A 23,697-nucleotide genomic window follows, 5' to 3' on the forward strand; every position below is an offset into this window, starting at 1 on the left:
AATCTCTTACAGGGCCGAAATGCGCTGTCGTTAAGCGATTAATGGTCATGTCGAGGGTCAACTCTATATTATTGGTCATGATGATAATCAACTCTATATTAATGGCCATGATGAGGGTAAACTCTATATTAATGGCCATATCAAGGGTCAACTCTATAGCAATGGCCATGGTGAGGGTTGGCTCTATAGTAATGGATATTTGAGGGTCAACTCTATAGCAATAGCCATGGTGAGTGTCAACTCTATAATGACCATGTCGAGTCAACTCAATATTAATGGCCATGTCAAGTGTCAACTCTAAATCAGTGGCCATGGTGAGGGTCAAATCTATATTAATGGCCATGGTAAGGGTCAACTCTATATTAATGGCCATGGTAAGGGGCAACTCTGTATTAATGGCCATGTCGAGGGACAACTCTATATTAGTGGCTAAGGCAAGGGGTCAACTCTATATTGGTGGCCAAGGCAAAGGGCCAACTCTATATTAGTGCCCACGTCGAGGGTCAACTTTATATTGAAAGCCATGTCAAGAGTCAACTCTATATTAGTGGCTATGGTGAGGGTCAACTCTATATTAGTGGCCATGGCAAGGGGCAACTCTATATCAATGGCCATGGTGAGGGGCAACTCTGTATTAATGGCCATGTCAAGGGTCAACTTTATATTGATGGCCATGTCGAGGGTCAACTTCATATTAGTGGCCAAGGCAAGGGGCCAACTCTATTAGTGGCCATGGTGAGGATCAACGCTAGATTACTGGTCATGGTGAGGGACAACTCTCATATTAATGGCCATAGTAAGGGTTAACTCCATAATGAGGGTCAACTCTATATTAATGGCCATGGCGAGTGGAGGGTGTTCTGGTCAGAAAGGGGGTCAACTCTATTTTAATGGCCATGGTGACGGTCAAGGTTTAGATTTGAAATGGGATATCCAACAAGCTCATATAGATGTGATGGTCAGTGGTTCAGACATTTGGGCATAGTGTGTATTCGGCAATTATTTGTGCTGATGATGGGACCCTGAATATGTCAAGCAGTTGGAGGTCATTCAAGGGTTTTCCAGCAGCAACATCTAAATGTAATTTGTATAAACATGCAGGTCTTCCCAAAATGTGTAAACATTATATTAAACTCTACCTGTGGGCTCACCTTACCTTTATAGATTAGACCCGGGCCCATAGAGCAGTTTCTTTCAAGTGCCCAAGGACGTCCTTGGATTACCTTCAGCCCAGAACACCCAAGACCCCAGTGCTCTTCGTTGGTAGTGAATTCCCTGGTTTATACTTAATAGGTAGAGAGATAAAACTGGACACAATTTTAAAGGCAGCTCTCTATAAACCAGAAAATCTTTGGGGCGGGGGGGGGTCCCCGGAGTAGAGTACAAAGTATGGGGTAAATTAAGCGCTATAGATATGGGCTCGGATTCACGTAGCACTTACGCCGACGTATCTCGAGATACGCAGCGTAAGTGTAAATGTGCGCCGTCGTATCTATGCGCCGTGCCCATAGAACTAGATACGCCTGAAATTAGGCTTCATCCGACCGACGTAAGTTTCCTACGACGTCGTATCGTCGGCGCATATTTACGCTGGCAGCAAGGGGTGCTTCCATAGATTTACGAATTGAATATGCAAATGAGGGAGATACACCGATTCACGAATGTACTTGCGCCCGGGGCATTCATATACGCGGTTTACGTAAGTCGTACGTCCGGCGTAAAGTTAAGCCTCATAAAGCAGGGGTAAGTCATGTTAAGGTATGGACCAGGGAACAGGCGTCGTATTTTACGTTGTTTACGTAGTAGTACGTGAATAGGGCTAGGCGTAGGTTACGTCACGTCGTAGGCAGTGATTCGACGTATCTTATGGAGTATTTTAGACGTGATTCTGAGCATGCGCACTGGAATGCGTCCACGGGACGGCGCATGCGCCGTTCGTTCGGCCCATCATTTGCATGGGGTCACGCTTCATTTAAATGGATCACGCCCACTTCCACCTACTTTGAATTAGGCCGGCTTACGCCGAAGAATTTACGTTACGCCGGCGCAACGTTGGGAGCAAGTGCTTTGTGAATACTGTGCTCGTCGCTCTGCGCTACGTTGGCGTAGCGTATATTTGATACGCTACGCCGGCATAACTATGTGCCGAGGTACGTGAATCCGGGCCATGGTGTAAGCATAGTCACTGTTATCTGCACACAACAAGGTTACAAGAAAAAGCAAACATGATCCAGGACTTAAGACTCACTTCATTGGGGCTTAGATGCTGATAGTAAAGAGGGAGATTACTGAACATCTGATTATGAAATTAAAGGTTTTTCTCACTCGGATCGCTTTTTATTATCTTTGGCAGATTTTTTTAATTGGCACCAAAGCAGGCGGGTCAGAGATCAACAGTGAAAACAATATATTATATTATATATATTTGGTCATTTGTGTTTTTTTATTTTTTTTATTTTAACAGAATTTTCTGTTTTTGCCTTTTTTAAAGCTTTTATGGAACGGGCCTCATAGCCGGCCACGGATTCAGCAGCCCGGAGCGGACACCTGGCCTCTTCATCCTCTTTGACGACAACCGTTTCGGATTCATATGGCTGGAGCTGAAATCCTTCAGCCTGTACAGCCGCATGACGGACAAGTTTCAGAACTCTCAGCCGCCGGCGCCGGAGGCCTTCGATGAAATGCTGCGAGCTATGCAACTATGGACAACCTAGGGGGGGTGTGGTGGGAGGAGCTTAACAGAATCCGGGTCATTTCACTGTTTAGGTCTGTCCCGTCCCCCTCCCTTTCCCCAACCTCAACAAGCAACTATGGCGACCTCTGGAGGGCGGAAAACACGGTGCATGTACTCTTTAATCCTTGGTGCACTGACAGGCCTTGCAATCCATTGCAATGTTTCTGTAGGATACTAAAGAGTCTGGAAGTGATGCTTTTAAATACAATGAAAACCAATGGAAATGGAAAAAAAAAACCTCATTACATGTATATAATCTGCCTACCCTATGTAATAATATATAAATATATGCCTAACTTATATATTAATGAACCCACCTTATCAGGGCAGGATAAACCAGGTCCTATTTTTGTACATCCATCTAAAAGCAGGAACAAGCGGGGGGGGGGGGGGGGTGGGGGTTCTGGTATAGCTAAATGGCAAGAAGGTAACTTACCCTGAGCAACAAGGTAATGGTCTATTGCAATATTTAATTGGCAGTAAAAAGTCCAGGCGGTTCCATCTATAGGTTGCACTAGCTATATTTAGATTTTAAAATTAAAATCTATGGCCTAGATTGAGGTAGCCGGGCGCATTGTTACGGCAGCGTAGCGTATCGTATTTACACTACGCTGCCGTAAATCAGAGAGGCAAGTGCTGTATTCACAAAGCACTTGCCTCCTAAATTACGGCGGCGTAGCGTAAATGGGGCCGGCGTAAGCGCGCCTAATTCAAATGAGTATGAGGGGGGCGTGTTTTATGTAAATGGGTGGTGACCCGACGTGATTGATGTTTTTTTACGAACGGCGCATGCGCCGTCCGTGTACATATCCCAGTGTGCATTGGTCTAAAGTACGCCGCAAGGACGTATTGGTTTCGACGTGAACGTAAATTACGTCCAGCCCTATTCGCGAACGACTTAAGCAAACAACGTAAAAAATTCTAAATTCGACGCGGGAACGACGTCCATACTTAACATTGCGTACGCCTCATAGAAGCAGGAGCAACGTTACGCCGGAAAAGCCTTACGCAAACGACGTAAAAAAATTCCGCCGGGCGCACGTACGTTTGTGAATCGGCGTATCTAGGTAATTTGCATATTCTACGCCGAAAACGACGGAAGCGCCACCTAGCGGCCAGCGTAAATATGCACCCTAAGATACGACGGTGTAAGAGACTTACGCCAGTCGGATCTTAGGCTAATTTCGGCGTATCTTGCTTTCTGAATACAGAAAAAAAGATACGCCGGCGCAGCTTTGAATTTACGCGGCGTATCTATAGATACGCCGGCGTAAATCAATGCTGAATCTAGCCCTATATTTTTTAATTTGTATATAAATAATGGGTTCATTTTTACTTCTTGCAGTACCAATTACTGCCACAAGATGTCACTCTTGTGTGCAGCTGCAATACACAAGATACAATGTTACAATGTGGCCGCCCATCAGTTTCGAAGATTTGATCCGAATCTTTGATCGTATTTTCTTTTCCAGGGCGATGCACATGTGCTGTTTTTTGCTCAAGATAATATAAATTGCAAAGCAGAGCCGTGAAATCAATTTTTTTAATAAAATCCTCATTTGGTCTATTAAAAGACTGAATTATAAAAAAAAGGTCTTTACATTTTTCATTTAATGCGATTGCAATAACTAAGCAATCAGACGATGGAACAATTGGGCTGGATTGGCACCACACTGCAGGGTTTCAAAAGCCCTACTGGCCCCGGGCCAGGTTTAGGTGTATTTTAGCCCCTCTGATGCTACTGCGCCAATACGTCGTACCTCGGTCATGTGGGTAGGGTACTGTATTTGACACAGTAGACCTAACTGGATGACGTTTAGTTAGCCATGTGTTTCTTTTTTCTTTTAAAAATCCTTTTCTTTTTTTCATATTTTTTTTTTCATTACCTTTCAGTGATGCTGATCTCCTCCAGCCTCTTCTCAGCCACTTCCTATTTCTATGCTCTCACACCAGAGTCGGCTGCACATCAATGCTTTGGACCAGCTTTCACAAGGGCAGACCATGCCTGTGTACAAAATGTGTGGGCACAGCCGTATTTCATTTCCACCAGGGGGCGTATGCGGCAGGGTGACAACACCAGAGGACAATAGGAAGACAGGTCTGGAGTGTGGTCACCCTATAACAAGAAGGGCCCTGAATAACAAAGTGACGTGGCTGCATTCTTTTTAACAGGCTTTTGTCATTTGATTTATTATTATTTCAGGTACTTGTATAGCGCCGTCAATTTACGCAGCGCTTTACATAGACATTGTACATTCACATCAGTCCCTACCCTCAAGGAGCTTACAATCTAAGGTCCCTAACGCACATTCATACATATACTAGGGCCGATTTAGACAGGATCCGATTAACCTACCGGCATGGGCGTCCGCAGAACTTTTTTCAGGGGGAGGGCATCAATTTAAGGTCACCCATGCTCGACTCCCTTTCAGCAATGTCATGAAGGGGAGGGGCTTAGCCACGGCTCGCAAGTATTTATTTTTAAAGGGGAAACAGCAGACTTTATTCTAGGTATGTGTTATGTACAGGGTGCAGATTCCAGGCATGTGCTATGTACAGGGTGCAGATTCCAGGCGTATGCTGTGTACAGGGTGCAGATTCCAGGCGTATGCTGTGTACAGGTTGCAGATTCCAGGCGTATGCTGTGTACAGGTTGCAGATTCCAGGCGTGTGCTATGTACAGGGGTGCAGATTCAAGGCGTGTGCTATGTACAGGGTGCAGATTCCAGGCGTGTGCTGTGTACAGGGTGCAGATTCCAGGAGTGTGCTATGTACAGGATGCAGATTCCAGGCGTGTGCTATGTACAGGGTGCAGATTCCAGGCATGTGCTGTGTACAGGGTGCAGATTCCAGGCGTGTGCTGTGTACAGGGTGCAGATTCCAGGCGTGTGCTGTGTACAGGGTGCAGATTCCAGGCGTGTGCTATGTACAGGGTGCAGATTCCAGGCATGTGCTATGTACAGGGTGCAGATTCCAGGCGTGTGCTATATACAGGGTGCAGATTTCAGGCGTGTGCTATGTACAGGGTGCAGATTCCAGGCGTGTGCTATGTACAGGGTGCAGAATCTAGGCGTGTACAACCCATGCACATGCCTATGGCGCACACCTTGCTGATCCCTGATTACAGGGGGGGCGCTTGCCCCCCCCCCTAGCCCCTACCTGCAGACGCCTATGACTACCGACATTTCTCTAGAGTGTGGGAGGAAACTGGAGTACCTGGAGGAATTACACACCTTCTGTCCTCTAAGCAGCTACGCTCACTCCGCCATTGAATTTATGGAGGGAGTCATGGTTGTCACCCAGGCTGGACTGCAAACATGTCCGACTTTGTTCTTCTCCATTACATGGGGTATACAGGGATTGGTAGTCTACAGAAGAAAGATAACTTTTAGTTTAACTTACTGGAGGTGACAAGGACATTGTGTTTGTTGCATGATCATTCATTGGATCGTGTGTAGGGTGCCGAGATGCAAACGCTGGAAGATAGTGCGACCTCCTGATGCCTATCTGGTGCAGCTATAAAGTTTGACCTTCCTGCCAGACCAAAAAATGCCTGTTTCCCCCAATTTTTATATTTCCTTTCTTTTGCAGATTCTTATAATTATCAAATGCCGCTCTTGCATCAGACTGGGCGGGGACTTGTAGGTGTTAGCAGATTTGAGGCTGGAGACAGACCAACAAAAAGTATATCAAACAGGTTTCCAATAGTTGGGGATGGGGGGGTTATTTATAAAAAATAAAATAGAGCTTTGCATCCTGTGAAACATTAGTTCTGTGTGAATGAGGGTAAAATTAAAATTGAATGTTATTAGGTTATTATATCTCCAGGTTAAATGTTATTGATTCAAACATAATAGAATAAATCAGGAAAATACTGCATTATGGCCACTAGAGGGAGGCTGATCACGGAAAAGAAATGCTTATTGACTATGATTGTCCGCTCCATCTAATGCAGGGTTTGACAAATTTGCTTGGAATCTAGGAGCCAGCTAAAAAAGTTAGGAGCCAGAAAACGCACCCCGTCCCAACGAGGTTGCGCGCAGAAGCGAACACATACGTGAGCTGCGCCCGCATATGTAAACGGTGTTCAAACCACACATGTGAGGTATCGCCGCGATTGGTAGAGCGAGAGCAATAATTCTAGACCTCCTCTGTAACTCAAAACATGCAACCTGTAGATTTTTTTAAACGTCGCCTATGAAGATTTTAAAGGGTAAAAGTTTGTCGGCATTCCACGAGCGGACGCAATTTTGAAGCGTGACATGTTGGGTATCAATTTACTCGGCGTAACATTATCTTTCATAATATTAAAAAAAATGGGGATAACTTTACTGTCTTATTTTTTAATTAAAAAAAGTGTAATTTTTTCCCAAAAAAGTGCGCTTGTAAGACTGCTGCGCAAATACGGCGTGACAGAAAGTATTGCAACGATCGCCATTTTATTCTCTAAGGTGTTAGGATAAAATATATATATATAATGTTTGGGGGTTCTAATTAGAGGTAAGAAGATGGCAGTGAAAATAGTGAAAAATGACATTAGAATTGTTGTTTAACTTGTAATACCAACGGCCACCACCAGATGGCGCCACCTCACACAACTGGTGGTAATAACTTGTAATACCAACGGCTCACCACCAGATGGCACCACCTCACACAACTGGTGGTAATGACTTGTAATACCAACGGCTCACCACCAGATGGCGCCAGCCCACCTTCCAAGCCAAGTCGCCAGGATGCCATTTCTAGTCGCCATGGCGACCTGGCGCCCGGGATTTGTGGAGCCCTGATCTAACCATAATCCAGTATTTTCCTGATTCATTCTAAAAAGGACAATTAACATGGAGATAAAATAGCCTGAGAAGATTTGATTTTGCCCCCATTCGCAAATAAACAGTATTTTATAAATACACCTCTAAAAAAAAGAATAATGTTGCAGTCAAAACATATCAAATAATAACACATCGAAACAAACGCACGAGATCCAGATGTGGTCACGGGAGCTTGCAATCTACCTTAACGGGGGATGTTTTAGGTGAGGTTGCTAGTGCAGGATATGGATGGACTGCCGGGCTACTTGATAAGGGCAGAAGACGGGGAACGACACCGCGCTTGTATCGGAGTCCCCCCCCCCCCCCCGGATCTGCACTGATGTGGGGCGCGTGTACAGTGAGACGTTGTTGTGCAGAAACGCGGGAAGATAAAACCACTCAATGGGTTTAATTCTTGGAACTAAAATAATAAAGAGAGATTTTAACAAATAATGAAACTTGTTCTTATTAATTCAGACCATTGGGATCGGTCCGACCGCTACAAAGTGTCGTTTTTACAGATTTTCTTTTATTATGTTTTTTTTATTTTTTGTATAAATTTATTTTGGGATCGAATGTTATAAAGGTCAGACTTTTTCCTGTATAATTCCTCCTAATAAATACCAATGCTGTGAGGTCGGGGCAGACCGCCGAGCATCTTTGTGAATTCAGTTTTGCACTGTTTGTTCCTTTGGTGGAACTGCAGACACATAAATTGCTGTGTCTGTATCAGCCAACCAGCATCTTAGTCCCAGATTCTGGGACAAAGTAAACCCCGCCCAAGTTCAATATTTCATCCACTCACTTTCCAGGTGGGCGTGCCTATATCACATCTATTTTATGGGTGGTCCCGCCCACACCCTGCTAATAAATATACAAGGAGCACTCATCATGCCTATTTAATGGGTCTGCCCAAGACCCCTGCCTCTAAATATGCAGGGACTGCCCATCATACCCACTTACAGGATGATCCAGCCTAGACCCCACCTCTAAATATGCAGGGACTGCCCATCACACCCACTTATAGGTTGATCCAGCCTAGACCCTGCCTCTAAATATGCAGGGACTGCCCATCACACCCACTTACAGGTTGATCCAGCCTAGACCCTGCCTCTAAATATGCAGGGACTGCCCATCACACCCACATTACAGGTTGATCTCGACAAGACCCCGCCTCTAAATATGCAGGGACTGCCCATCACACCCACATTACAGGTTGATCTCGACAAGACCCCGCCTCTAAATATGCAGGGACTGCCCATCACACCCACATTACAGGTTGATCCAGCCTAGACCCCGCCTCTAAATATGCAGGGACTGCCCATCACACCCACTTACAGGTTAATCCAGCCCAGACCCCGCCTCTAAATATGCAGGGACTGCCCATCACACCCACATTACAGGTTGATCTCGCCAAGACCCCGCCTCTAAATATGCAGGGACTGCCTATCACACCCACATTACAGGTTGATCCAGCCTAGACCTTGCCTCTAAATATGCAGGGACTGCCCATCACACCCACTTTATCGGTTGATCCTGTCAAGACCCGCCTCTAAATATGCAAGGACCACCTATCACCCCCACAGCAGCTGGCGGATCAAGACTCGGATGTCGGAATGACGTGCTGCCCCAACTGATAGAGGTGACGTCAGCGGTATACTGAGCTAGTATGCATAGCATACTAGCTCATTATGAATTACCTCAGCCCGAAGCTGTCCTTGTCTCCCCCTCCGGCGGCGACATCTTTCCCAGGGCTTACTTCTGGGTATCGCGGCTCCGGCGCTGTGATTGGCCGGAACCGCAATGACGTTAATGGCACGTCTAACTGAAGCAACGGCACAACGGGCCATTGCTTCAGTGCGCATGTCCCAATGACTTCGGCACATGCAGACACAGGGGGATGTCTCCTAAACTGTGCAGGGTTAGGAGATATCCAGGCTAGCTACAGGTAAGCCTTAATCTAGCATAGACACCATCTATGAGTGTCTCCAGCCAATTTCTAGAATAAAATATGTTTTCTTGGTTTATAGTGACTGGAATTTTACTTTGTGGTAAGGGGAAAACTGTGATCCATTTATATATGATAGTGAAGAAATATTGTACCGTATTTATTGGGGTATAGCGCGCACCCCTAAAGTTGCCCCGAAATTCCTGTAAAAAAAAAGTTATAAGATTTTATTACTTACAGTTTTGGTGTCTTTCCCAGCGTCCATCGTCCGGTCCGTCTGCGGCCTCGGTGGTGTCCTCCCAGCTTCTTCAGCGCGCGCCTCGAGTCGAATCCCCGCTCCCCGCGCTCAGTTCGAACGCCTCTGCCGACATATACCGAGTGCAGTACACTCGGGTACATTCGGCAAGGCTCGGCTTCGCTCGTGCTCACGCTCTGTGACGTTTATGCGTGAGCACGAGCGAAGCCGAGCCTAGCATAATGTGCCCGAGTGTACTGCACTCGGTATATGACGGCGGCTCCATTCAAACTGAGCGTGGGAAGCGGCTATCGGCGTATATCGCGCACCCACAATTTTCCCCTCATTTTAAGGGGAAAAAAGTGCGCGATATACGCCGATAAATACGGTATATTGTTTTCTTAAACTGTGTTTATTCCCCCATTAAAAAAGGAAGTGCTTCTTTTCTTCTATTGTTCTATTTTGTAACTTTGTTGTTTACTTGAAGTGTTTTGGGTGAAAAGAGGAACATCATAAGCAAAGTGTTGAATAGAGTTCGACAGGTTGTGAGCACGCCTGTCAACCTTCCAAAGACATTGTAGTGTAATGTGTAGTGGACAGTGTGTGCCAGCAGGGTGCCAGCCAGCAAGCCCACCCACAGCAGGATTCCAGCCATAAAGCCACCCACAGTAGGATGCCAGTCAGCAAGCCCACCCACAGCAGGATGCCAGCCAGCAAGCCCACCCACAGCAGGATGCCAGCCAGCAAGCCCACCCACAGCAGGATGCCAGCCAGCAAGCCCACCCACAGCAGGATGCCAGCCAGAAAGCTATTACATGAGGGTGTGCACCCCAAAGCTCAAACACACATGCGTGTGTATATATATATATATATATATAATAGGGCAATGGACAGTGTCAGTAGAACAGTTGATTGTGTCAGTGGGCAAGGACTGTTGGTAGTAGTTTATTTTCATTTTATTATTACGTTTTACATTTTTTTTAATTTTTTTTTATTCATTTTATATATATATATATATATATATATATATATATTAGGGCTGCGCATCTTCACCGGTCTCACGATTCGATGCGATTACGATTATCAAGTCCACGATTCGACTCGATTCGATTCCGCGATGCATCACGATTGCAGCGCAAGTGCGCATGGCTTTCATCAAAAAAAATTTAAGTACTCCATTTTTTTTTTCTATCTGTTTAAAAAAAAACACACACTAAACACTTCCTGCATGTAGCAAAGTCTAAACACAGCAGACATGCTACAGGAGACGGTCAGAGACTGCAGACATGCTACAGGAGTCGGTCAGAGACTGCAGACATGCTACAGGAGACGGTCAGAGACTGCAGACATGCTACAGGAGACGGTCAGAGACTGCAGACATGCTACAGGAGACGGTCAGAGACTGCAGACATGCTACAGGAGACGGTCAGAGACTGCAGACATGCTACAGGAGACGGTCAGAGACTGCAGACATGCTACAGGAGACGGTCAGAGACTGCAGACACGCTACAGGAGACGGTCAGAGACTGCAGACACGCTACAGGAGACGGTCAGGGACTGCAGACACGCTACAGGAGACGGTCAGGGACTGCAGACACGCTACAGGAGACGGTCAGGGACTGCAGACACGGTACAAGAGACGGTCAGGGACTGCAGACACGGTACAAGAGACGGTCAGGGACTGCAGACACGGTACAAGAGACGGTCAGGGACTGCAGACACGGTACAAGAGACGGTCAGGGACTGCAGACACGGTACAAGAGACGGTCAGGGACTGCAGACACGGTACAAGAGACGGTCAGGGACTGCAGACACGGTACAAGAGACGGTCAGGGACTGCAGACACGGTACAAGAGACGGTCAGGGACTGCAGACACGGTACAAGAGACGGTCAGGGACTGCAGACACGGTACAAGAGACGGTCAGGGACTGCAGACACGGTACAAGAGACGGTCAGGGACTGCAGACACGGTACAAGAGACGGTCAGGGACTGCAGACACGGTACAAGAGACGGTCAGGGACTGCAGACACGGTACAAGAGACGGTCAGGGACTGCAGACACGGTACAAGAGACGGTCAGGGACTGCAGACACGGTACAAGAGACGGTCAGGGACTGCAGACACGGTACAAGAGACGGTCAGGGACTGCAGACACGGTACAAGAGACGGTCAGGGACTGCAGACACGGTACAAGAGACGGTCAGGGACTGCAGACACGGTACAAGAGACGGTCAGGGACTGCAGACACGGTACAAGAGACGGTCAGGGACTGCAGACACGGTACAAGAGACGGTCAGGGACTGCAGACACGGTACAAGAGACGGTCAGGGACTGCAGACACGGTACAAGAGACGGTCAGGGACTGCAGACACGGTACAAGAGACGGTCAGGGACTGCAGACACGGTACAAGAGACGGTCAGGGACTGCAGACACGGTACAAGAGACGGTCAGGGACTGCAGACACGGTACAAGAGACGGTCAGGGACTGCAGACACGGTACAAGAGATGGTCAGGGACTGCAGACACGGTACAAGAGATGGTCAGGGACTGCAGACATGGTACAAGAGATGGTCAGGGACTGCAGACATGGTACAAGAGACGGTCAGGGACTGCAGACATGGTACAAGAGATGGTCAGGGACTGCAGACATGGTACAAGAGATGGTCAGGGACTGCAGACACGGTACAAGAGACGGTCAGGGACTGCAGACACGGTACAAGAGACGGTCAGGGACTGCAGACACGGTACAAGAGACGGTCAGGGACTGCAGACACGGTACAAGAGACGGTCAGGGACTGCAGACATGGTACAAGAGACGGTCAGGGACTGCAGACATGGTACAAGAGACGGTCAGGGACTGCAGACATGGTACAAGAGACGGTCAGGGACTGCAGACATGGTACAAGAGATGGTCAGGGACTGCAGACATGGTACAAGAGATGGTCAGGGACTGCAGACATGGTACAAGAGATGGTCAGGGACTGCAGACATGGTACAAGAGACGGTCAGGGACTGCAGACATGGTACAAGAGACGGTCAGGGACTGCAGACATGGTACAAGAGATGGTCAGGGACTGCAGACATGGTACAAGAGATGGTCAGGGACTGCAGACATGGTACAAGAGATGGTCAGGGACTGCAGACATGGTACAAGAGACGGTCAGGGACTGCAGACATGGTACAAGAGACGGTCAGCAGGTAAATATGATATATTTTTTATATTAAAGGAAAAAATAATACCCTTTAGTCTTTTGGCAGCAACTTGGATAGTAAACAGGTCAACATCAGTGCAAAAAAAAGAAAAGGGAAGACATTCCAATCAGTAAGAAATAATATACTGCTTGCAGATCACTGCATGTTTCCAGAGGGGAGAAGTGATAGGGAAATCTTTGGAAGAAATTAGACGGAAAAAGAGTGTGCACTGTGCAGCCCCCAATGTAAGTCAGCGCTCAATGGGTTAAGACCAGAATGAAGTCAATCAATTAGTGACAGTAATAAAGAAAAACAAAGTTTATTTGATAAAACCCATGGAGGGACTGGACCAGTACATGTTTATAGGTAATAGGAATGATCAAAAAGATCCTAAGGTATCACAGGAGTTTTGTTTAGCATGTCACTTTTCCCAGTTGGTGTTCAGTTTACATCAATTCATTAGCACTGGTGAAACATGAAACATTTTATTTTTCAGCCCCCAATGTGTTAGGCACACAGACAGTATACACTGGATGGGGGGGGGGGGGGGGGGGGATATGCCACTTCTCTGCACTCACCCCTCACATAAATTAAGCAGACTGACAGACTTATCTCACCTCCGGAGCACTCCTACCATCCCCCCTCCTCAAAGCTTGTTTTCTGAAGCCGACGCTATTCCTTATTCCACGTGTGATAAGACAGCTGCAGTAATCTGTCTCACAGCTCCGTGCAGTGATCTGCGCCAGCCCATCGGGGAGATGACCCGTGTCACTCCACACAGGTACACATCCTGAGAAGGGGGAGAGCGTGGGTGAGGGGCCGGGCAGAATACTTATTAGGCTACATCCTCTAATAAGGGGAACGGCACCAGGCGCAGCCAGCCGGTCACTGGTCTGTCATGACCGGAAAAGACGCTGCTGTGCGGGCGAGGGGGAGGAGCTAGAATGACGTCATTCATAATCGATTAGGCTGCATACCCGCATCGATGCCGAATCGGGACAGGCATAATCGCGATGCATCGATGCGGCGATCATTTTCAACACCCCTAATATATATATATATATATATATATATATATATATATATATATATATATATATATATATATAGCAATTTTATTAAAGGACCCAGAGGTCCTTTTTTATTTATTTTTTATTAAAAAATGTTTTTTATATATATATATATATATATATATATATATATATATATATATATATATATATATATATATATTTATTAAAGGGCCCAAAGGTCCCCAGGGGGTTGCCCAGATGGCAATCCCCCTTTTATTTATTTTTTATAATTTTTTTTTTTACATTTTTTTTAGATATAAAAAAAATATTTCTTTTTTTTTTACTTTTTATATATATATATATATATATATATATATATATATTTTATTAAAGGGCCCGGAGGTCTCGTGGGCCCTGGATAGCAACCCACCTTTGTTTAAATTAATTTAAAAAATGTATATATTTGTTTTATTTTTTTTTTATACTAGGGCCCAGAGGTCCCCAGGGCGCTGGATGGCAATCCCTCCCCTACTTTTTTTTTTACATTTTTTTTTTATTATTAAAGGGCCCAGGGCCCCGGACGGTCACCCCCTTTTTTTTATATATATATATATATTTTTTTTATTTCTTTTTTCCAGGGCCCCGGACGGTCACCCCCCTTTTTTTTATATATATATATATATATATATATTTTTTAATTTCTTTTTTTTTTGTAAAGGCCCCCCCCCCCTGCTTCTCAATTTGCAGCGGCATCCACCCGCGGCAGCCCCCCCGCTTCTCAATTTGAGGCGGCAGCACCCCTCCCCCCCCCCCCCCAGCTCTAGGGGGCCCATGCCTGAAGCTGTGTAAGGGGCCCCATAATTCCTGATGGTGGCCCTGCCAGCGCCCCCCACTTCAGGCCAAACGCAGTACTGCACACCGCTTTGGCTTGAATCCTGCTCGTTTTGCTAGACAGCGCTCGCAAACCGAGTCAGGTTTTTTTTTAATGCAGCACTCGTATCGCGAAACGCTCGTTGACCGTGTTACTCACAATCCGAGGTTCCACTGTATTTTTTAAGGTCTGCTTTAACTCTCTCATTGCCCTGTAGTGTGAGAACACACCGAGCATTTCACCATTTTCTCCGTCCTGTGTGACATTCCTGAGAATTACCACCAACGGCCAGGAACGTGTCAGGTGAATGTGACCGACCCGCATGTGACAATCGAGGAACCTACAGAGATCCAACATCAAATAATAAGGCAGAATTCCCTGAAAATGGATACATTTATATAACACCGACATACACTGCGCCAAAAAAATTTATGGAACGCTTTTTTAGGCTCCATTGCGTTTTTTGATGCATTTTGCAGAAATGCAGGGAATTTTTTTAACATGGTTTCCTATGGAACATGTTCACATCAATGCTTTTTTGTGCCTCTGCGTTTTCGGAAAGGGTCGGGGACTTTTTTTTCCTGCAAAAAGCAGTGTTTTGCATGCAATAGAATTCAATGGACCCGCATCCAAAACGCAAGTACCGCGTTTTTACCACGATTTTGCATTTTGCGTTTTTTTCAAAATGTTTACCTGTTTTTTAGCTGGTCACTAAAGGAAATGTAAAAAAAAATAAAAAAATGCTGACGAAAAAAAAACGCAAGACGCAAATCGCGGTAAAATCACGGTAAAAATGCATGTCAAAAAACACAGCAAGCACTGCAAAAAGCACTGCAAAAATGCTCAAAAGCAACATGCATAGGTGTGAATCGAGCCTTAATCAGGTCAATGAAACTCCTGGGATATTGATCTGATCAGTTAGGCCCCTTTCACACTGGGGCGGCAGGTGCGGTGGCGGTATAGCGTCGGAATTGCCGCGGGATTCGGCTGCTAGCGGTGCGGTATTAACCCCCGCTAGCAGCCGAAAAAGGGTTAATACCGCCCGCAATGCGCTTCTGCAGAGCGGTATTACTGCGGTTTCCCATTGTTTTAAATGGGAAGGAGCGGTAAACGCCGCTTGCAGAAGATTTTTTTTCTCTCCTGCCAGCGCATCGCCTCAGTGTGAAAGCCCTCCGGGCTCCGGCTTTCACATTGAGATTGCTGGGCAGGAGTTTTTCAGGCGGTATTTAGGCGCTGATTTTAGCGCTGTAATGCCAGAAAAACTCCTCAGTGTGAAAGGGGCCTTATTTTTTTAATGTTTTAAAATAAATACAATAAATACTTTACAATAAATAATAATAATGGTATAAGAAACAATACAAATATTAAATTAAAATTTTTAAATATATATATATATATATACACACACACACATATATATATATATATATATATATATATATATATATATATATATATTTTATATATATTTTAATGTTTTTTTTAATTTATGATTATACATTTCTACAGCCCTGACAGGCACCTCTAGGATTGGTAAGTGATTGGTCCCTCCCATTTATTATTTTGTATCCCTCTCAGTGATTGGTCCCTTCCATTTGTTACTTTGTATCCCTCTCAGTGATTGGTCCCTTCCATTTATTACTTTGTATCCCTCTCAGTGATTGGTCCCTTCCATTTATTACTTTGTATCCCTCTCAGTGATTGGTCCCTTCCATTTATTACTTTGTATCTCTCTCAGTGATTGGTCCCTTCCATTTATTACTTTGTATCTCTCTCAGTGATTGGTCCCTTCCATGTATTACTTTGTATCTCTCTCAGTGATTGGTCCCTTCCATTTGTTACTTTGTCTCTCTCTCAGTGATTGGTCCCTTCCATTTATTACTTTGTATCCCTTTCAGTGATTGGTGCCTTCCATTTGTTACTTTGTATCTCTCTCAGTGATTGGTCCCTCCCATTTATTACTTTGTATCCCTCTCAGTGATTGGTCGGGCTTGTAGAAATCTACAACGTAGCAAGTGAAAGTTTCTTCAGCAGAGACGTCACCTGTTGAGGGAACTTCATCTTCCAGCAGCCCCCGCGCCCTCTAATGGGAGGAGTAAGATGGAGGCCGTAGCGCCGAGTTGGGTGTAGCGCAAAGTGCGCAGGCGCGGAGAGCTGCCAGCTGCTGCCAGTGGGCGTGGTCCGGGCAGAGCGGAGGCTCAGTCAGTGAAGGCTGGAGCGGAGTGCGGGGTCTGTGTCGGGCACCGAGGAGAAGGTAAGAGGGTAGGGTACCGGGGCATGGTGGCAGAGGTGAGCCTGAGGAGAGGGGAGTTCATAGGGAGCCGCTTCCTCCAGAACATTGCCAGCTGGAGGAACTGCAAGTCCCAGAGAGGAGTGTATGGAGGGTGTGCACCTGAGTGCGCTGCTATATCTATAGAGAGGTGTGAGGGGGAGGGGGTACAGAGGTGTACATGTGTGTGTGCACACAACTGACACTTCCTGATCCTCACTCAACTGACAACAACTTTACATATATCTCTTCTCTGTCTCCATCTGGATCCTTGCAGCACTGAGATCCTGTGCTCCCCTCCTCTGTCTGCATGGGGTGTGTATGGGTTTCCTCCAGGTGTCCGGCTTCCCACCCCCCCCATCCATGTTGGCAGGGTAATTGGCTTCCACCTCCTAATTGGCTCTCCAGACTGCGGAGGGGGGCATCGTGTTCAGACCCGCCAGAGCACCAATCGGACATGGAGACCAGAGGAGCTTACACTCTAAGGCCCCCCCCCCCCCCACAGTCTCTCACTATTATTATACATATATATAACTCTGACATATACTGTAGTTCTGTACAGAGAACACTGAGCCAGTCACATCAGTCTCTGGACCAAAAGAGCTTACACTCTAATGTCCCCCCCACACAGTCTCTCACTATTATTTTACATTGATATAGCTCTGACTTATACCATAATGCTGTACAGAGAACACTGAGCCATTATCATCTGTCTCTGCACCAGAGGAGCTTACACTCTAATTCCCCCCCCCCCCCCCCCCACAATCACACACTATTATTTTACATTGATATAGCTCTGACTTATACCATAATGCTGTACAGAGAACACTGAGCCATTATCATCTGTCTCTGCACCAGAGGAGCTTACACTCTAATGTCCCCCCCACAGTCACACACTATTATTATTATTATACACGTATATGTATATAAAGCTCTGACATATACCGCAGTGCTGTACAGAGAACACTGAGCCAGTCACATCAGTCTCTGCACCAGAGGAGCTTACACTCTAATGTCTCTCACACACATATGGTAAATATTTGTGTGCCGGAACATTAGAGAGTAAGCTCCTCTGGTGCAGAGATGTATGATCATGGCTCAGTGTTCTCTGTACAGCACTGCGGTATATGTCGGAGCTATATATATGTATAATAATAGTGTGGGACTGTGGGGGGACATTAGAGTGTAAGCTCCTATGGTGCAGAGACTGATAATGGCTCAGTGTTCTCTGTACAGCTCTATGGTATAAGTCAGAGCTATATAAATGTATAATAATAATAGTGTGTGACTGTGTGGGAGGGGACATTAGAGTGTAAGCTCCTGTGGGGAGAGCCCTGTGTCCTCGGGGTGCGGGGAATTGGCAGCCGCTGTTCCTTTCATTTTTAGGAAGTGCGGGGTGATTATTTGGCGTTGGATTTCTGCCATCTATACGACTGCGCAGTCACATCCTGGTCACACTCACCTGTCACACGTACCTGGCAGCTGCTTCCATGTAGAGACTTTTACAGAACCGTCTGTGCTGCCAGGAACCCGAGAGAGAGAAAAGTTCCGGAATATACCGAGTCCTGTGTACAGATCACATGTAATGTGTGATTCCTTCTGTATTGTGAGTGTACTGTCTGCCCTCATGTTGTAAAACGCTGCGCAAACTATTGGTGCTGTATAAATCCTGTATAATAATAATGTGTGTGTGTGTTTGTGTGTGTATATATATATATATATATATATATATATATATATATATATATATATCTCTACATGTCTGTCCATCCATCCTTCTCTCTGCATTCATATCTTTCTGTCTGACTCTGTATTCCTCCATCCTCTTTCTCTTCATTCTGTCAGTCTGTCCATCCATCCTTTCTGTTGCTCCCTCTCTGTCATTCATATTAGTCTGTCTATCCCATTAATCCATCTACTCTTTCTCTCTATCTATAGGTCTGTTTATTCATATATCCATGCAGCCGTTCTTTCTCTCTGTCCATTTACATCTGTTGAGATGTTCGTCAGTCCGTCCGTCCATCTATCCACTCTGAGGCCATTCATATCTGACTGTCCATCCATCCTTCCTCTCTGTCTCCCTGTTTGGTCTGTCCATCCATCCATCCTCTGTCCATCCATCCATCCTCTGTCCATCCATCCATCCTCTGTCCATCCATCCATCCTCTGTCCATCCATCCATCCTCTGTCCATCCATCCATCCTCTGTCCATCCATCCATCCATCTATCCTCTGTCCATCCATCCATCTATCCTCTGTCCATCCATCCATCCATCCTCTGTCCATCCATCCATCCTCTGTCCATCCATCCATCCATCTATCCTCTGTCCATCCATCCTCTCTCCATCCATCCTCTGTCCATCCATCCTCTGTCCATCCATCCTCTCTCCATCCATCCTCTGTCCATCCATCCATCCTCTGTCCATCCATCCATCCATCCTCTGTCCATCCATCCATCCATCCTCTGTCCATCCATCCATCCATCCTCTGTCCATCCATCCATCCTCTGTCCATCCATCCATCCTCTGTCCATCCATCCATCCATCCTCTGTCCATCCATCCATCCATCCTCTGTCCATCCATCCATCCTCTGTCCATCCATCCATCCTCTGTCCATCCATCCATCCTCTGTCCATCCATCCATCCTCTGTCCATCCATCCATCCTCTGTCCATCCATCCATCCTCTGTCCATCCATCCATCCTCTGTCCATCCATCCATCCTCTGTCCATCCATCCATCCTCTGTCCATCCATCCATCCTCTGTCCATCCATCCATCCTCTGTCCATCCATCCATCCTCTGTCCATCCCTCCTCTGTCCATCCATCCCTCCTCTGTCCATCCATCCCTCCTCTGTCCATCCATCCCTCCTCTGTCCGTCCATCCATCCCTCCTCTGTCCGTCCATCCATCCCTCCTCTGTCCGTCCATCCATCCTCTGTCCGTCCATCCTCTGTCTGTCCATCCATCCTCTGTCTGTCCATCCATCCTCTGTCTGTCCATCCATCCTCTGTCTGTCCATCCATCCTCTGTCTGTCCATCCATCCTCTGTCTGTCCATCCATCCATCCTCTGTCCATCCATCCATCCTCTGTCCATCCATCCATCCTCTGTCCATCCATATAATTCTCTCTCTCTGTCTATTCTTCCAGCCATCCTTTCTCCTACTCTGTTTATTCATATATATCTATTGGTCTGTCCGTCCATCCATCCATCCATCCATCATTAGACTCTAGGGCCATTTATATCCGTCAGTCCATCCATTCTCACATTCATCCTTCCTCTCTGTTGGTCTGTCCATCCATCCTCTCTTCATTCATATCATTCTCTCTGCCTGCCTGTCTATTCATCCAGCCATTCTTTCTCCTACTGTTCATATCTATCTATTTGTCTGACTGTCAGTCCATCCATCATTCTACTCTAGGGCCTGTCCATCCATTATCAAATTCACCTTTCCTGTTTCTCTCTGTTGGTCTTTCCATCCATTCATCCATCCTCTCTCTGTTCCTTCATGTCTGTCTGTCTGTCTGTCTACTCATCCAGCCATCCTTTCTCTTACTCTCTGTTTATTCATATCTATCTATGGGTCTGTCTGTCCCCTCATCCATCAATTATTCTTCTCTAGGGCATTTATGTGTCTGTCTGTCCATCCATCCATCCATCCATCTATTCTCACATTCGCCCTTCCTCTTTCTCTCTGTTGGTCTGTCCATCCATTCATCCTCTCTGTCCCTTCATATCTCTTTCTGTCTGTCTGCCTATCTATTCATCCAGCCATCCTTTCTCTTACTCTCTGTTTATTCATATCCGTCTGTCAATCCATCCATCAATTATTCCACTCATTCATATCTGTCCATCCATCCATCCTCACATTGACTCTTCCTCTTTCTTTCTGTTGGTGTGTCTATCCATCCTCTGTCCATTCATATCTCTGTCTATTAATCCAGCCATCCTTTCTCTTACTCTGTTTATTCATATCTATCTATTGGTCTGTCTGTCTGTCCATCTATCCATCAATTATTCCACTCATATCTGTCCATTCTCACATTCACTCTTCCTCTTTCTTTCTGTTGGTCTTTCTTTTAATCCAGCCATCCTTACTCTTACTCTGTTTATTTATATCTATCTATTGGTCTGTCTGCCAGTCCATCCATCCATCATTCCACTCTAGGGCCATTTATGTCCGTCCATACATTCTCACATTCACCCTCTTTCTCTCTGTTGGTCTGTCTGTCCATCCTCTCTCTGTCTGTCTACTCCAGGGTTTTTCAACTCCAGTCCTCGAGGCGCCCCAACAGGTCATGTTTTCAGGATTTCCATTATTTTGCACAGGGGATTTGATCAGTTTCACTGCCTTAGTAATTACCACAGCCAATTCATCTCAGGGAAATCCTGAAAACATGACCTGTTGGGGCGCCTCGATGACTGGAGTTGAGAAACACTGGTCTACTCATCTAGCCATCCTTTCTCTCTGTTTGTTCATATCTATTGGTCTGTCTATCTATGCATCAATTATTTCACTCTAGGGCCATTCATATCTGTCCATCCATCCATTCTCACATTCACTCTTCCTCTTTTTTTCTGTTGGTCTGTCTATCCATTCTCTGTCCATTCATATCTTTGTCTGTCTATTAATCCAGTCATCCTTTCCCTTAATCTGTTTATTCATATCTATCTATTGGTCTGTCAGTCCATCCATCCATCCATTCTCTTGTTCTCTGTCTATTCGCATCTGTCTCTCTATCCATCCATCCATTCACCTTCCTCTCTCTCTATTGGTCTGTCCGTCCATCCATCCATCCGTCCATCCATCCATCCATCCATCCATTCTCTTGTTCTCTGTCTATTCGCATCTGTCTCTCTATCCATCCATCCATTCACCTTCCTCTCTCTCTATTGGTCTGTCCGTCCATCCATCCATCCGTCCATCCTTTCTCTTGCTCTCTGTCTATTAATATCTGTCTCTCTATTCCTCCATTCACCTTCCTCTCTCTATTGGTCTGTCCATCCATCCATCCATTCTCTTGCTCTCTGTCTATTCATATCTGTCTCTCTATCCATCCATTCACCTTCCTCTCTCTATTGGTCCGTCCATCCTTTCTCTTGCTCTCTGTCTATTCATATATGTCTCTCTATTCCTCCATTTACCTTCCTCTCTCTCTAGTTGTCTGTCCATCTGTCTATTCATATCTTTGCCTGTCTGTCTACTCATCCAGCCATCCCTTCTCTCACTCTGTTTGTTCATATCTACCTATTGGTCTATCCATCCATCCATCCTTTCTCTTGTCCCCTCTCTATGTCCATTGATATCTGTTTATGTCCATCAATTCTCTTGCTGTTTCTATTTCCATCCAGAGCTGTCTCTCTGTCTCTCTGTCTCTCTGTCTCTCTGTCTGTCTCTGTCTGTCTCTGTCTGTCTCTGTCTGTCTCTGTCTGTCTCTGTCTGTCTCTGTCTGTCTCTGTCTGTCTCTGTCTGTCTCTGTCTGTCTCTGTCTGTCTCTGTCTGTCTCTGTCTGTCTCTGTCTGTCTCTGTCTGTCTCTGTCTGTCTCTGTCTGTCTCTGTCTCTCTCTCTGTCTCTCTCTGTCTCTCTCTGTCTCTCTCTGTCCATTAATCTATCCATCCTTTCCCTTTTCTCTTGATCTGTCCATCCATTCCTCCATCCTATCACCCTCTCTCGCCTTTTATTTGTATCTCTACACACACACACACACACACACACACACACACACACACACACACACACACACACACACACTCACACTCTCATTTATACATATAATGATATAGTGTCAATAATAAGTAGAAACAATTTTGTTTTCTGATTCAGGATAATATCATTTCACAGATTCAGGAATTATAATTGTCACTCTGTGCCGGAATAATTATTATCCCATCTAATAAGTATTTGTATTATATAGTTATTATATGTGATGAAGATTATAATATAAAAAAGTAGTGTATGCTGTTCTGTATGTGTCACGTGATATTTCATTACTGGGGGGGGATGTGATATAATAGGAATGGGGAGAGCTGATAACACCCGCCTTGTACGCCAAGCACAGGCAGCGCATTAATTGCTTGGGTGGCAGTGTGCGCGGTGCCATTGTTAAAGGGTTAGTCCGCCCCAAAAGAGTTATTTTGGGGGACGCCCACAGTGTGAATCACTGAGTGAGGTTTCAGTAGTGATTCACCTGCCAGATAATTTGGTGGTAAAACATCTGCACATCACACTCCAGCTTTTGCGCTCATGGCAGCCATTGTGTGGAGGTCCTTTTTTGCAGCACGGGAAGTGAGACCGCTCAGAACAGGGAGCCATAGCTGTATAGTTCAGCAAAGAGATATAACAATAAAAGTCCCAGAGAGATTCACCTATTACAGAATGATCTTGGTGCCCCTTATTTAGCCTGACTTCAGGTCCGACTTTCGTCTCAAGCTTGCAGGCCAAAGGTCGCATGACTTTTTTTTGACTTTTGTGACCTCACATTGATTGTTCATGACACAGCCCTGTCATTGCTTGCCTTGTAACTACAGAGCTGTTATTTGCTGTGCACACTCAGGAGCTGGGTGATTGTGTTCCTAGTTATGGAGCAACTGGTTCTCTTTAGGTCATGTTATTGTCCAGGCAGAT

At 45.7% G+C, this 23,697-nt stretch overlaps 2 protein-coding genes across 4 annotated transcripts in view; both read left to right on the forward strand.

Moving 5' to 3' along the window:
- The window catches only part of FBXO31 (F-box protein 31), a 31,151-nt gene extending 28,115 nt beyond the window's left edge, over positions 1 to 3,036 (forward strand). For both annotated transcript variants that reach the window (XM_040329390.1, XM_040329391.1), the window contains one exon: positions 2,492 to 3,036. In XM_040329390.1, coding sequence (XP_040185324.1) covers positions 2,492 to 2,714 — 223 coding nt within the window. In that variant the 3' untranslated portion in view covers positions 2,715 to 3,036. The remainder of the gene's footprint in view (positions 1 to 2,491) is intronic.
- A 13,870-nt stretch (positions 3,037 to 16,906) lies between these two features.
- KIAA0513 (KIAA0513 ortholog) overlaps positions 16,907 to 23,697 on the forward strand; it is a 74,487-nt gene continuing 67,696 nt past the window's right edge. Inside the window, exon 1 of one of the 2 annotated variants that reach the window (XM_040329393.1) lies at positions 16,907 to 17,057. The gene's annotated coding sequence lies outside the window, so the exon portion shown is untranslated. The remainder of the gene's footprint in view (positions 17,058 to 23,697) is intronic. The other variant, XM_040329392.1, reaches the window with a different exon arrangement.

This window comes from Rana temporaria, chromosome 11 (genome assembly GCF_905171775.1).
Source record: "Rana temporaria chromosome 11, aRanTem1.1, whole genome shotgun sequence".
Lineage (NCBI taxonomy): Eukaryota > Metazoa > Chordata > Amphibia > Anura > Ranidae > Rana > Rana temporaria.